This window comes from Lethenteron reissneri, chromosome 25, assembly GCF_015708825.2.
Source record: "Lethenteron reissneri isolate LAM-NWPU_2019-01 chromosome 25, ASM1570882v1, whole genome shotgun sequence".
NCBI lineage: Eukaryota > Metazoa > Chordata > Hyperoartia > Petromyzontiformes > Petromyzontidae > Lethenteron > Lethenteron reissneri.
This window is the reverse complement of record NC_083803.1, coordinates 15,924,018-15,938,528: the sequence shown is the minus strand read 5'-3', so window position 1 is coordinate 15,938,528 and position 14,511 is coordinate 15,924,018. Positions and strand designations below refer to the sequence as shown.

Here is a 14,511-nt window from a genome sequence, read left to right as displayed (position 1 = left end):
TTAGCATAATCTGTGCATATATTTTGCATGCGTTAAAGAAGAAAATTATAAATGTATTGTTGCATGCAGCACAAAAGATGTGTAACAAGAAGAAGACCGGAATCCAGATGTTGGCATTGGAAGCCGAGCATTGCCTGCGGAGCTGTGGAGGAAAAGTGTTGGAAGCGATGGAAAGATTTGGTGCCATCAATGGCATTGGTTGACATGACCTCTTGTTTGTTGAATATAAAAAGACAGAGCCCCTATTCAGACTAAACGACTCTCAAGGCCAGTGCTATTAACTGACGACACCATACGTTTAAAACACGATACAAAAAGGTAGAAAACGCACACATATCCACTGATGAATTATGTAACAAATCACCTGTCAACATTCCCTGAAAGAGAGTATTGTGGTCTTCTTGTCTTACATCAGCATCTCAATTAATGTAAGAAAATGTGACGAACTAACCGCGGCAGTGATGCAGTTTGAATCTCATGGTTTTCCAGCCTGCACTTGTATTGCTATGATGGGTTTTTCTTGTCATTTACAAAGTTGACTGATGACACAACATAATTATTGTTCACATCACAATTAGTACCAAATCGTGAATCATAAAAAAATATTTATTTAATAACCCTTTATTGACTAAGTGCTTTGTTGGGAAAAAAAAATCACCCCGTATGTTTATTTTTAGGGAAAGGCTATCAATTTTTTGGCAAGTAGCAAACACGGAAAATGACAAAGCGCACATCACTGGAGCCGGTCCCAAAAATAAATAATTCCCGCTGGAAATTACGATAATTTTGTACAAAAGAAATTCCCTTCCATGTGCTCTCACAGCTATCGCAATGCTACACTTGAGGTAAAAATCATAACGAACTTACTTAACGAGAGGACTACAATGTGAAAAACAAATATGGCTGTTCTTGGTTCTTTCGGTAAAGTCACGTAGAAGGGAAATAATAAAATAATAAAACAATTAAATTCTCACGACGTTTCGATTGCAACACAAGCAATCATCATCAGGTGTGAAAACCACAGCAAGAAAATTTGAAACGTCGTGAGAATTTTATTCTTTAGATTTTATTATTTTATTATTTCCCTTCTACGTGACTTTACCGAAAGAACCAAGAATATGAATCCCTGCAGTCACGAAAGCTTTAAATCGAAAAATCTAGCTGTGTTACTTTACCGAAAATGTCATGAAGCGAAATGAAAAGGAACGCAATAAATATAATGCAAGAACCCTCGCTACATTTTAAATGCTTATTTAGTAAAAAAAAAACTCCAGGGATGCTGATGCAGTGACTCATATAATACAAGGAATAATAATTCACATCCCTTTGTCAAATTACTGCTGCATTAAGGCCTTTCCACAACACATAGGCCACAGCTGTTGTTTGACCAACAAGTAAAAAAGACATAATTAACACTAAAAATGAGATTGCGAACATGAGACCAAAAATAGTAAAACAATTCTCGAAATGAATCGTGACCCAAAAGAACAATAACCGCCAATTGTGACGTCGACAATTTATAAAGCTGTGCTGCGACTTGAGCTCACCAGTGTTGCATTGGGCTGCCCAAACTCAAGGTGCTCCCAGAGGCCGTGGTGGCGCCGGACACTGTATCCCACTCGCCCAGCGACGTCGACGATTTCCACACGCCCTTGCTGCTGCCCAGCCCCGCGCCACTCCCAGGGAAAGCGAGTCCCAGGTCCCAGTGCCTGCTCATCATCCTCTGCAGCCGGGGCACGCGGCCACCGTCGGAGACCGTCTGCTCCCCCATCCCCTCCTGCTCGGACGGGCCCCCGCTGCTCTCGTCCACGGTGCCCTCTGCAGAAAACTCGTTTGTGTTGGAGCGGCGAAACACGCGCGCGTCGGGCGCCGGGACCGCGGCCTCGCCGACGGGTTGGTGCTCATGCCGACTTCTTTGTTGCGCCGCCGCAAAAGCGTCCGCCGTGGCCAACGACCCGCGGACGTGTTCGCTCACGTTGCTGCTGCTGCTGCTGCTCGGGCTGAGGCTGCTTTCGGTGTCCTGCGACCCGACGGCCAACGCCACACTTGCGTTTTAAAATCTCGGAATGGCATTCACGGCCGGCCGAGATTCCTACGGTTGCGCAGTTGTCAAGCCCGGTAACTGCCGGGCCGGCACTTTGATCCACGCCGGCTGCGCCGCAGGCCGCCTTCACGCAATCTCGGTCTGGCAAGTTTTCTTCCACGGTGCCGCGGAGCCCGGCTCGATCGCTTGGTAAGCCGGCATCGCCGCCGCGTTCAGTCGTCGGGCCCGGATCGGCGCCGGCCTTTGGGCGTGCCGAGCCGCCTGAGTTCACGATGCTGCCGCTGCCGCCGCTGGCTCGGCGGGCGCGCATCCGTGTGGAGCGGCTCTCTCGGAGGACGGTGGCGCTTGGCGTGTCGGACTCGTGCTCCGAAACTTCGCGGAGTTCGTCCAGGCTTGCCTCGCGCTGGCGCATCGCACGCTGCCTCCGCAGCCTAGGGGAGCCGCCGCCGCCGCCGGATGAGGCCGGCTGGACCCGGCCCACGTCGGGCTGAGCATCCACCAGATCAACAGAGTCTCGCGGAGACCCTGCCAAAGGTGTAAAAGCGTTTCAAGTGTGAAATTGCATCGGCGTTTCACTGAATGCCACCGCACAAAAAAGGAATGGGAAAAGTGGCATCTGTCAGAGGAACGCAAGACATCACTATTGTGCACGTAATGATGCACTGATTCATGTGGATTCCTGAAAGCTCATGAATTTGCAATCAAAATGCTTTTACAAGTCATTGTTGCAACAATATTTAACATTTTTATGAGTTCACGTCAACCGTATAACTACTTGGGGTGCTACTATATATACCACAGGGAATTGAATCACAAACTCCTGATGCACTACAATTCAATCAATTGCAGGGAGGATATGTTGGTGGGTGAATTCCACCCCCCTACCAAATATATTAAGTTTAAAAATCATAAAAAAACAAGCCAAATTTGAATATTTTTAACTCCAACCAGATTGCACATGGCCAACAATTTGTGTGCAAATTTAGAAGAGACCGGCTATGGTGGCAGGAAGAATACACTGAGGCCATTTCTCTGCACCTCGTCCAGAGTTGAGCCATGCTTCACCTCTGCTTGCTGGCGGGACTGTAGCGGGGTGGAAAGGGAAAGTGGTGCCGGGGACTGTGGCTGGGCTCATGATCGGAGTCGAGCTCTGCGCCTGGTCCCTGCGCAGGGCGGAGATTGCCGAGATGCGTTCGTCCAGCGCCCTGCCATCTGCGCGCACGCATTCACACGTTAGCTCCCAACATCACACGCTGTGCCTTGAATATTATGATTAAACTATTTCATGGGACCTCCTTTGCCAGTACCAAAATATGAGAATAGGTTTTCCCCTTTTTTCTGGCAACAAAACAGGTGTTAAGATGTTAAAACACCAAACTGAAACCTTTTGGCGTCCTCTGGTCTAACACCGTTTGAGACTAGGCTCAAAAGAAAGCTGTCTCTGGTGTGGACATCAGTTTCAAAGACAATCCATATATTATCAGAGCATGTTTTTTGTTTGCATTCTGACCACAAGTATTGTGGTTAATGCAGGCATGATTCCTTGTAAAAGGTTTCAGTTTGGTGTTTTAACATCTTAACACCTGTTTTGTTGCCAGAAAAAAGGGGAAACCCTATTCTCATATTAAACTATTGTTTATGTTACCAGGTAAGGCCCACTGAGCTATATAGCTCTATTTCAGAAGCGACCTGGCCACAAATGACGTGTACATTTATTTCAGCCAAATACTCTAAAGGCACGTTTCAAAAATGTGGAGGGAAAAACTAGAGAACCCGGAGAAAAATCCACGCGACTACTGGGAGAACATACAAACTCCAAATATACAACAGGCGTCAGGGTCAGGATCGAAACCCATGACCTCCTGTATACTAGGTGAGGTAGTTAATATCTCAAGCCAGATAATTAAATATTCTTTAGGCATGTTATGATTCAAGCCCTCTCTCCCAATTTCCACGGTTCAATGGCTTGTCAGGGTTGCCAGATAAACACACGAGTTACCGCCCGTCCCGTTTTGCATTGGCCTTGTCGCAAGGCAGGGCTCTCACTGGCTCGCAGCGTAAAGTAGAAGCCGACGCTGGCGTGGCACACGTAGGTGGCGTCCGGCGGGTGCACGGCCAACAGGAAGCGGCACACGGACGCCAGCAGCGCCGCGTCGGGGGGCGAGCCCAGCACCTCGCCGATGATCTTGACAAACGAGTGGCTCACGGCCAGCGGCAGGCTGGCGCTGCCCTCACTCCGGTTCTCCTGCGGCCGCGCGGCGGAGACAAACATCTGTGAAACTACTGAACGTCTGCGAAATAGAGCTTCATAGCTCCTCGGATTCCTCCAGTATAAATCAATATTCTGGTTCTGTTGATAAAACTCGCTCGGGCACAGCATTTAATTATGTATGAACGTTTTGATAATAATATACCGGCTCGCATGAAACGCATGTTTTATTGTAAAATTAGGGACTGATAAAAAATATAATTGGAAACTTGAGTGGGTGCCGCCGAACTTCATGTCTTCTCTTCAAGAAGATGCATGCAAGTGAACTTATTAATGCATTAGAGTGAACTCTTGGTGCCCGCTGGTAATAAGTAAATTGACTCGGTTCAACACTCTCATGCATCACGACCGCTGTGGAGGCCCGCGATGAGACATATGGCTGGTGAGGTTCGAGGGTTTTTTGGTCTCCAAATATGACATTAAAACTACGTGTTTTTTTCTTTCAATAATTCACGCACAAGTTAAACATAATTACTGAGTGCATACAAACATCTCACAACCCCAATTAACTCTGGCACTAAGCCCCAAAGCAAATTCTCTTGACTGAATGCCTGTTTTAGATATATTTCAGCCAAGTGAAAAAAGTAACTATCTAAGTGGGCTTATTTAAACATTTCTTCATGCATAGGATGATACCGCATCTGTTACATGAAGCACAGAAGCCACATTATGTAGGTTTAATATGCTGTTAAAAGTACGATTTGACAATGATGAAAATTTTACGTAGATGAAGGAAAAAAATTGTGAGAATAATGCAGACACAGTAGTGATTTTTCTCTTTCATGCATATGTGAAATTGTTTACGATTTAACAATTGAGCATATTTACACCTTCCACTGTATCCTTCACTGTAAGAAACACTCAACATTATATTTGCATTACTTTGTTTCCACATTGGAATTTGCTGCTTTATATATGTTAATTACAACCCCAGTTCTCGCTTGCAAAACTAATTTTTACACAGTAGAGGAGTACATTGCCCATTGACGCATTTAATTTATTTCACAGCACCTGGCATTAATTCTAGATTTGAAGCTTTCGTGACTGCAAGGATTCATACTCTTTGGTTTTTTCGGTAAAGTCACGTAGGTAAAACAATAAAATTAAATAAATGAAAACAACTAAATTAAATCACGACGGTTCGGAGGCCACAAAAGCCTCCCTCATCAGGTGTAAAAAGGCACAGCAAAATAGCTGTAGCAAGAGTTATTTGTGGTGAGACCGTATAACAATGTCTCACCCCAAATAACTGTCGCTACAGTTATTTGCCGTGCTTTTTTACACCTGATGAGGGAGGCTTGTGTTGCCTGCGAAACGTCGTGATTTAATTGAGTTGTTTTCATTTATTTTATTGTTTTACCTATGAAACTTTACCGAAAAAACCAAAGAGTATAGCACCTGGCATGTGCGATATTGTTGTTCCCAACTCTCGAATTGTCTTATGTATAAATTGCAACGAGGACACAAATGCTTCTGCTCGGCACAGCTGCTGTTGTCACATCTCCAGCCCGCCGCCACGTTTTACGTGCACGCCAGTGGCGATTGTTTGAAGAGGTTGGCCACAAATGATTCATCATGCAATAGGTGCGCTGGGGGGGGAGGGGGGCAAATAGTGCAGTCCCTCCAATGTTCCGGAGCAAAAGCAGATTCAAAGTTTCCCCACTGTTGATCCTGATGAAAAGCCCCATAGACAGACTGAAACCCGAGAGAGGTAATCTTTAGGGGGTTAATGCCCAGCAGCCAGAGCAGACTGGTGGCTATGTGCCACGGGTAAATAATACATGGTCCCAGATAAGTGCCCGATAACCACCTTAAATAAGATCCTTCTCGCGTAACAGTGCTTCAAAAGCAAACTCATTACATCAACAAATGCACTCTGCATTCAATAGATTTGTCCGTCAGTGATTTCCCATCAAGTTAGGTGAATCTACTCTCCCTCGAGATGGGAACTTCAGGGCTCGCTCTAGTAGAGGCCTTTACCCTTTCCAAGTTCATCTTTAAACTATGGCCCACTTCAATCTTGATTTGAAGCTTTCGTGACTGCAGGAATCCATACTCTTTGGTTCTTTCGCTAAAGAACTAAAAAGTATGGCCCACTTGCCAGAGCAATGAGTGTGAACCGAGTGCGATTACCTGCAGAACCTGGCAGGTAAGCAGAAGCTGATCCACCACCCTGGCGCGCAGCAGCTGCTGGATGTTGAACATCTGCGCTGGGTGGTTGGGCCGGATGAGGATCTCTAGGGCAGTGAGGAGGGTCTCCCACACACCAGCCTGCCAGGAGTGGGTGGGTCATCACGTGATAGGTTACTCTTTCATTTAAATATTAAATTTCCACTCTCTCCTCTCCTCCCCATAATTTTATCCCGATTTCCCTATTGCTGATATATGAGACAAATAGTCCAATCGGATCTCTTGCGGAGCGGTATGCACCGCGGACGCGGATGTCACAGAGCTACCTCTGAATCCCTTCAAGTGACCTCTGAATCCCTTCAAGTGACCTCTGAATCCCTTCAAGTGACCTCTGGTCCGCAGAAGGGAGGGCAGCGCTCTCCCCACTTGCTCTACATACGAGAGTAACGCTCACGATAGACCAACCGGTATTTGAGTTATCGGGGCTGGAATTAGGCCAAATGAATTGCGGAGACAAACTGGATGTGACTTTGTTTTTATTGTGTTGCGCCCGAAACGTCGTGATTAAATTTTTTTTTTACCTACGTGACTTTACCGAAAAAACCAAAGAGTATGCGTCTAATTGCTTTCGTCAAGTACTGAGCCCTTATTGACTCGTATCTTTTTGTGAAATGCCGAAAAAACCAAAGAGTACAGCATTAACTCCCTACACCTGAGAACCCGGTCTAATCGGATTGTGTTCTTGACAGTTAAATGGTATGACCAAAATAAAATTACTGACACATGCATACACACTCGGCATGTATTGAACTTCAAATCAACATCAATATGGTACACAAGCAAATCCCCATGCTAAACAGGCGTATGAGGATGTATCAGTTAATCAATTGTAATTCATTCTTTGGCTCAAGATACATGAACGGAGTAATGTGTCACAGAATCAATTATGTGAAAACATGTCAATGTTTAAGCTAATGGAGCAGAAGAATAATGAACTTGAAAAAATGCAAACGAGAAAGAATTGATATCTTAGATTAAGATGTCTGAATCGTGATAATTAATTTAGTTGTTTCGCGGCAAGCTGGGTGAAGTGTTATGTGCCCTATTTGGGCATACGCGTACATACGCACACAAAAGACAAAGATCCCCCGTATAGCCTTTACAGACTGTTGGGGAAAGTGCTGTTAGTGAGCACCTATGAAGGCTGGCACGGCACACGACGGGGTGGGTGGTCAAAACCATGCCCGGCCGCCTTTGTCTTCCTAGTGGTGATAGTTACACACTGCACCAGGTACTCAATTAAGGCTAAGTCGACCTACGGGAGGCCCAGGACTGGTTCAGATAATCGTCACTGGTGTTGGCCGTGAGTGGGAATCGAACGCGGGTTGTTGGGTTTGTAGCGCAGCGCACTAACCGCTACACTACCGCTGCCCACATACGCACACGCACACACACACGTACACACACACGCACACACAGACTCCACGTACACGTACACACGTACACGCACACGCAGACTCCACGTACCGGTGCTCGTATCCACACGTTCCAGGCGAGCAGCAGGCTGGCCAGCAGCTCCACATCCTGGATCACGGCGTCCGACTCGCGCTCCAGCTCGAAGCGGCTGCGCTCACGGCTCCAGCGCAGGACCACGCCGTCACAGCACGCCTCCAGCAGCACCTGCACGTGGCACACCATGCGGCACACCGCATGGTAAACCATGCAACACACCGTGCAGCCTCACACAGCATACCCCACGGTAAATCATGCAGCTCACCACGCGGCACATCGTGCAGCATTACGCAGCACACGAGAAGCACGCAACATACCACCACATGCAGCACACCACACAGCAGCACGTAGCACACCACGCAGCACATTACGCAGCACACCACACCACGCAGCACACCACACGGTAAAGTGTTCTCCCAGTGTGTAGATCGCTATAAGGGCTCTTCAATGTAGTCTGCTATTTCTCCTGCCAAGGCTCGTTCAATAACACACAAGGTGATGCACTGCTCTGTGAGATGTCTTCTCGTGACATGACATCAATAGCACAATAAGCAAAAAGGATGGGAAAATCCAGTTGCTTTCCATGTGCCAAACACTCATTCATAGTTTCGATTTAAAGCTTTCGTGAGTGCAGGGATTCATCTTCTTGGTTCTTTCGGCAACTTTACCGAAAGAACCAAGAAGACTCATTCATAGTGTTGGCGAAACATTCCAATGCAGGAGCCTCTTAACAAAGAGTCTTTAGACTGAGATTCATCCTGCGTACATCACTGGCAATAATTGATTTTTTTAAATACACAAACCTGCACCGATCTCCCCCAACACAACTTTTTCCTTCCCTCTTCCCGCTCCATTCGTGCCAGGCATGCTCCATGATGAACGTGCAGCAGCCACCGCCAATTAGGAGACACGGCCACGGCCGGCCGGAGTGGACAGGGCATGAGAGGAGACAGCCGTTAGGGCCTCGGCGCTCAGCCTGCACCTGACAGGCGCTCATTACTCCGCAGGGAGCCCCTGTCTATTGTCAAGGAGTGCTTTGTACCTAAGCAAAGTCACTCCAAATTGACCAATTAAAAAATGCCCCAACGACGGCGGCAATTCACAGGGCAGACCAATTAGGACTTTTGATTTGCACGTTCAAAACGCAGCCTCTCGCAGCAAAATGGCAACAAATTTGATACGTAGCCCTTGATCTCAGGCGAGACGCACTGTGAAGAGGTACGCTTTGTAAGGCGAGTGGCAAAAGCGGCAGGTCTACTCAAGCGAATATTCAAAGGGAATGGAAAAATCCTCGACATTTTAGACGGATTATGTTTAACAAACCACTGGCAGACCATCTAACAGAGGGGTAGGAGAGAATGACTGATGATGATGATGATTGTGGCGATAATGTTCGACCAAGCAAGTACTCAATCTCACGTAGATAACGTATCAGCCGACGTGAATCGATGCAAGCCTAGAATGCAGTGACCGGGGTGGGTGGATCACACAAGGCATGCATCCACAATGTTTTTGAAAAATATCTGCAGGAAAACAAAGTTCCTGCGGGAAGACAATACAGCAAGTATGTCTCCCGTCCATCTAAGAACGGACTGCGTTCTGCCAAGCAGGTTACTAGTTGAGTTTAAGATCTCACTCTCGCCACTTCTGACAGAAACAAAAACTCGGGTCAGCCGGCTCATAGCGCGGTGCGGGAAGCACTGCGCACACTGATAATTGTGTTAACATTATTGCGAGACGTGTGACGATTCACACCTAACCACCGCGGGGATTTGAGGAGCGTAAAAAACACTGGAAGTGCCTGGACACCCTAGTTTGAAACAATTTTTAAACTTTTTTTATTTTACCAGTTTAGGACCACTAAGCTGTATAGCTCTTTTTCAGAAGCGACCTGGCTGCCACAAATGATCGCTCAATTTAGTGGTTTATCATCATGTGCAAGTTTATAGCGGTCAAGTACTCTCAATGCATGTTGATTCTAAATGTGGAGGGAAAAACCAGAGAACAGGGAGAAAAATCCACACGACGACAGGGAGAGGAAACACGCAAACTCCAATTATACAGGAGTCAAGGTCGGGCATCTAACCCACGACCTCCTGCACGCCAGGCAAGGTAGTTAACATCTCGCCACCGCGGCGCCCCCGACAGGCACAGTGGACGCGTAGGCCCACGAAGCGGTGCTGACCTTGAGAGTGTGGAAGCCCACGAGGCAGCGCTTCTTCGTGAGAACCTCGTAGATCATGGCGTAGCCGTGGCAGTCGGACATCTCCTGCACGCGCTTCTGGTGGCGGCGCGCCAGGCTGAGCGCCACCTCCAGCGCCTTGGCCTGCGTAGCTTCACTCTCGCTCAGCTCGACCACCTGACGTGTGCACCAGAGAGGGGCGGGCCGGGGTGGGTTAGGGTTTGGGGGGTTAGGATAAAGCTACCGGAACGTCCTGGTTTGGCTGGGACAGTCCCGCTTTCAGAAAGGCTGTCCTGGGTACCCCGAAGCATTTGCAAACATTGGGATTTTTGTCTCGGGATGAAGCGTTCTGACCTTATTTTCGTGGGACATGGGTTGGCAAAGGAGTGGAGAGCAAGGCCATGTGAAGCAATGGTTTGGGGGTCACTGTCAGAAAGAGCGAGGAGGAGGAGGCCTCTCACTGCGCGGGGCAGGGCTAGTGGCTGAGTGGGCGTGACTATTTTCAAGTGGGAAGGGGCTAACGGAAGGTGTTGCAAGCTCTCCACGCGTCGCCTGATTGAGCCTCCTGGAAAATTTGCTTAATCTAAAGAGCAATGGAAGTTTAAAATCGTCTTGGAAGAGATTCCAGTGCCACGATTCAGGTCACATACAAGCCCTGCCGTCTCTGTGCAGTTTCAAATTTAATCACTTCCTGAACTTATGACTGTCGATGTTGTATAATTTCACAAGGGCAATTATGGCAGCTACCCCGGTGTAAAAACACAAACCTCACATTGTAAATGGCTGGGCGGCTCAGGGGGATGGAGCTTTTATATAACAGCAGTGAATCATTTCAACAGCACTGTACCGCATTGTCGTTCTTGCACATAATCGCTTTAATTTAGGATTGCGTTGTTTATTTTGTGCAATAATTTGTTTGCATGCCAGGGTCTTCCTATCAAAAATGGGTCTCCCCATGCCTTCATAGGTGCTCACTAACCACACTTGCTCCAATAGTCTGTGAAAGGCTACACGGGGGATCTTTGTATTTGTCTTGTCACCTGGTTATAAATACATTTGACTTGATTATGTGCAACAAAATCATTGCTCCTTACTCCCAGCGATCCATACTGTTGACTGTCCAAGGCTCAAGAGTATTCATTCTCCCTCTACCTATGACTGACTGCCTCTATAAAATAAATACGCATTGATTCTGTACAGCGCCTTGAGATGTGGCTACGCCGTACGAATATATAGCTGCATCATACAGTTCACGAGGACGAGGAGCAAAAGACACGCACGGGAGTCCGCGTACCCTCGCGAACAGGAAGATGAAGGCACTCGTGCCGCCGATCTTGTAGACGCTGCTCTGCAGGCCTCGGTGGCTCGAGGGCTGTGGGGCCCTCAGCACCTCTGGGCCGTCAGGAACGAGCTTGATGTCACGCGGGGACGGGGCCTTGGCCGGCGGCGGGGCCCTGCCGGGAACGCGGGACTGCGTGGGCGCGGGGAAGTCGTACACCGTGTAGCGCGTCGGGTGGCTCGGGCAGTAGGTGAGGCACAGGTTCATCTGGAAAGAATAGGGGAAAGACGGCACTGAAGCTGAGTGATCAGGTTTTTTTGGTGTGTTTATTAGTTTGTTGTTCCACTACCCCGCACCTCTGATTAGCACGGTTGGCTACGGACGGTGGGAAATAAATTCAACATACACACGTACATACTTGACCACAATATAGGATGCGATCCATCCAGGATCGATTTGTTACTTTGAGGTCACCAGGCTTAGTTGTGAATCGTTGACATCTAAAAGATCCTTATATTGTTGTACTCGTATATACACCTGTATATTTTGTCAATTGTGATACGAGTGTTGGTAAACACCTAAACTATCATTAACACAAGAACCTCCTGTGGACAGGAAAACAATAAAAAAATCGAAGGAAAATAAAATACAGTAAAACCTTGGATTGCGAGCATAATTCGTTCCGGAAACGTGTTTGTAATCCAAAGCACTCGTATATCAGTTGTGATCACGTGACGCTCGGCAGACAAGGCGTATACACGTACTACTCGTATTGCAAGACCTCGCTCGTTCATCCAATTAATATTCATTTAAAAATGTAGCTCGTCTTGCAAAACACTCGCAGACCAAGTTACTCGCAATCCAAGGTTTTATTGTAGATCCTTTGATAAAGTTACTGCCCCACTAAACCCATTTTCTCATTCATTAAACTTCCCAGGGCTTATGTTACAAAATTTACTCCTTAGCTGTGGGAACACATGTACACATTAGGATCTATATTCTATGCACTGTCTTACATCGAGATCTAGCTACAGTAGATTACAGGACAATTTTAGGGTCCCTTTGTGAAACCATTAGCAACTGAATGCAAGAAAACCTTTAACTTTCGCTGGTCTTTTTTTCCCAATGTCAATACAATTGTGCTATCAAAGTCGTGTAATGAGATAAATCATCAATTAGGAACACCCATGGAGCAGTAGTTTATGCCCGTGGAAGACTTCATAGAAATGCTTTTGATAAATTTCATCACAATTTAATGAGCATTATTATTCACACACTAGGGGGAACATTCACAGACACCCTGGGTACCTGGGTACAATTAATTGTTTGTTGGATGGCGAGACCAAATTTCTAATTCTCAGAGCTTTAACACAGCAAAAAAAAAACTAATTTAAATGTCACGGGGTTTTTCTGTGGTTATTGGTTACCTGAGCAAAGACCATCCACTCGCTACAGGTGGTTGAAACTTAGATTTGAAGTTGTCACTTGAGCAGCGCTGTCTCAGCCTAAGACCTCTGAGCAACGTGGACACCTTATATATATATAAAAAAAAAGCATTTTTAAGCACCGGGTCTAATCCAGGGCGCGAAACGTTTTTGACCACACAGACGAGGGCAGCAGCACCCACAGGCCAGCGGCCCAACACGTGCGTTTTTTTTTCTGCCGTTTGAGAAACGAACCACAAGCGGGCTGAGGTTGAACTCGGAGCTGCAGGCGAGCAGGTCCTTGAGATTGCCTCCCTCGAGCATGGCCAGGGTGACATACTTGCTGTAGACGGGAGCGGGCGAGCGCTGCTTGCACGGCAGGATGCTGCGCGTGTCCGGTCCGCACGCAAAAAGGTGGAAGGCGAACTCCGGCGTGAGGATGGCATCTGGCATCGTCACGCACCGCACGAAACCACCCGTCGGCTATGACAGTCATGGGAAACAACTGCTCTACGTGCCTCTGATTAGCACGGTTGGCTATGTATGGTGCGAAAGAAATTCAACATACATGCAGCATCTGATGTTAAAGGTGGAACATACAAATCACATAACTCCACCTACTATGTATGTATGTATAACTTCTTTCGCACTGTACATAGCCATCCATACTAATCTGAGGTGCTTGGGAAGGACAACAAACTCAGCACAAAAAGCAGTTCTAAAGAAATGAGTTTCAAATCGAGATTTAAAAGTGCATAGCTGCAGTGGCTTCCTAAATTCGTAAAGAAAGAGCATTCCAGACGGCCGCAGAAGCACATCTGAAAGCGTGCGATGCAGTGACCATCTTTGTTAGATGGCCAACCAAATTCTGCTCCAAGGATGCCGGAGTTCGCGTGATGGTTTATGCTCCTTGACGAGATCAGCAAGGCATCGTGGTTCATTTGCGGAAAGCATTTTGTGCATACCCAGGAAAGCCTCACTGAGTCTCATGACTTTTTCAGGAGGGTTCTGCCCCATTTTCGTAGTCGGGGGGTGATGCTTGCCGTGCATATTCCAATTTGAGTAACAACTGAAGCAGTAACCAAAATAGGCAAATGCTTGCATTTGAAAAAAACCCTGGACAAATGAGTAAAAACAAATATTATGGAGATAAAGTATGAGTGTGGGTGTTACTTGTGATCAACAGTGACTCATTAGTAATACAGAGGAATGTATTACTCCTTGATTGTCCCTTGAACCTTGGCTTTGACAATCAATAAACTAATTAGGCTTGCAGTGCTATGCCTTGCAACGTTACCACCCAGTTGCTGTAAAGCCAGTCAGTGCCCCCTAGGCTAGCTTTACGCGTGCATACACATGGCACGCTCTTAATGTTCTCAATTTTGGCAGTTACAAATGCCGAATCGGCTGTAAACTTAACACTCGTTATGCACCCGTAAGCGATGGCAAAGAAATTAATCCAAGTGTTTTAATTGAACATCGTCAATCTCAAGGACGCAGCACCACTAACAATTATTACACGCATAGTCAAGAGAAATTGTTCGAGCCCAGTCATAAAATATTATCTTGCATAATTACAGACCCGGGAGAACAATTATAACGTGTACATATGGAATTTCAACACGGAGCCATTAAGATGGGATCTACAGCTCATGCGTTACATCGGCATGT

At 46.8% G+C, this 14,511-nt stretch overlaps 1 protein-coding gene across 1 annotated transcript in view; it reads right to left on the bottom strand.

Moving 5' to 3' along the window:
• LYST (lysosomal trafficking regulator) overlaps nucleotides 1-14,511 on the bottom strand; it is a 135,309-nt gene that overhangs the window by 39,563 nt on the left and 81,235 nt on the right. The window contains 9 exon segments of the mRNA XM_061559492.1: nucleotides 1,548-2,020; nucleotides 2,022-2,569; nucleotides 3,110-3,256; nucleotides 4,091-4,289; nucleotides 6,447-6,584; nucleotides 7,971-8,123; nucleotides 10,141-10,314; nucleotides 11,432-11,683; nucleotides 13,096-13,286. Coding sequence (XP_061415476.1) covers nucleotides 1,548-2,020; nucleotides 2,022-2,569; nucleotides 3,110-3,256; nucleotides 4,091-4,289; nucleotides 6,447-6,584; nucleotides 7,971-8,123; nucleotides 10,141-10,314; nucleotides 11,432-11,683; nucleotides 13,096-13,286 — 2,275 coding nt within the window.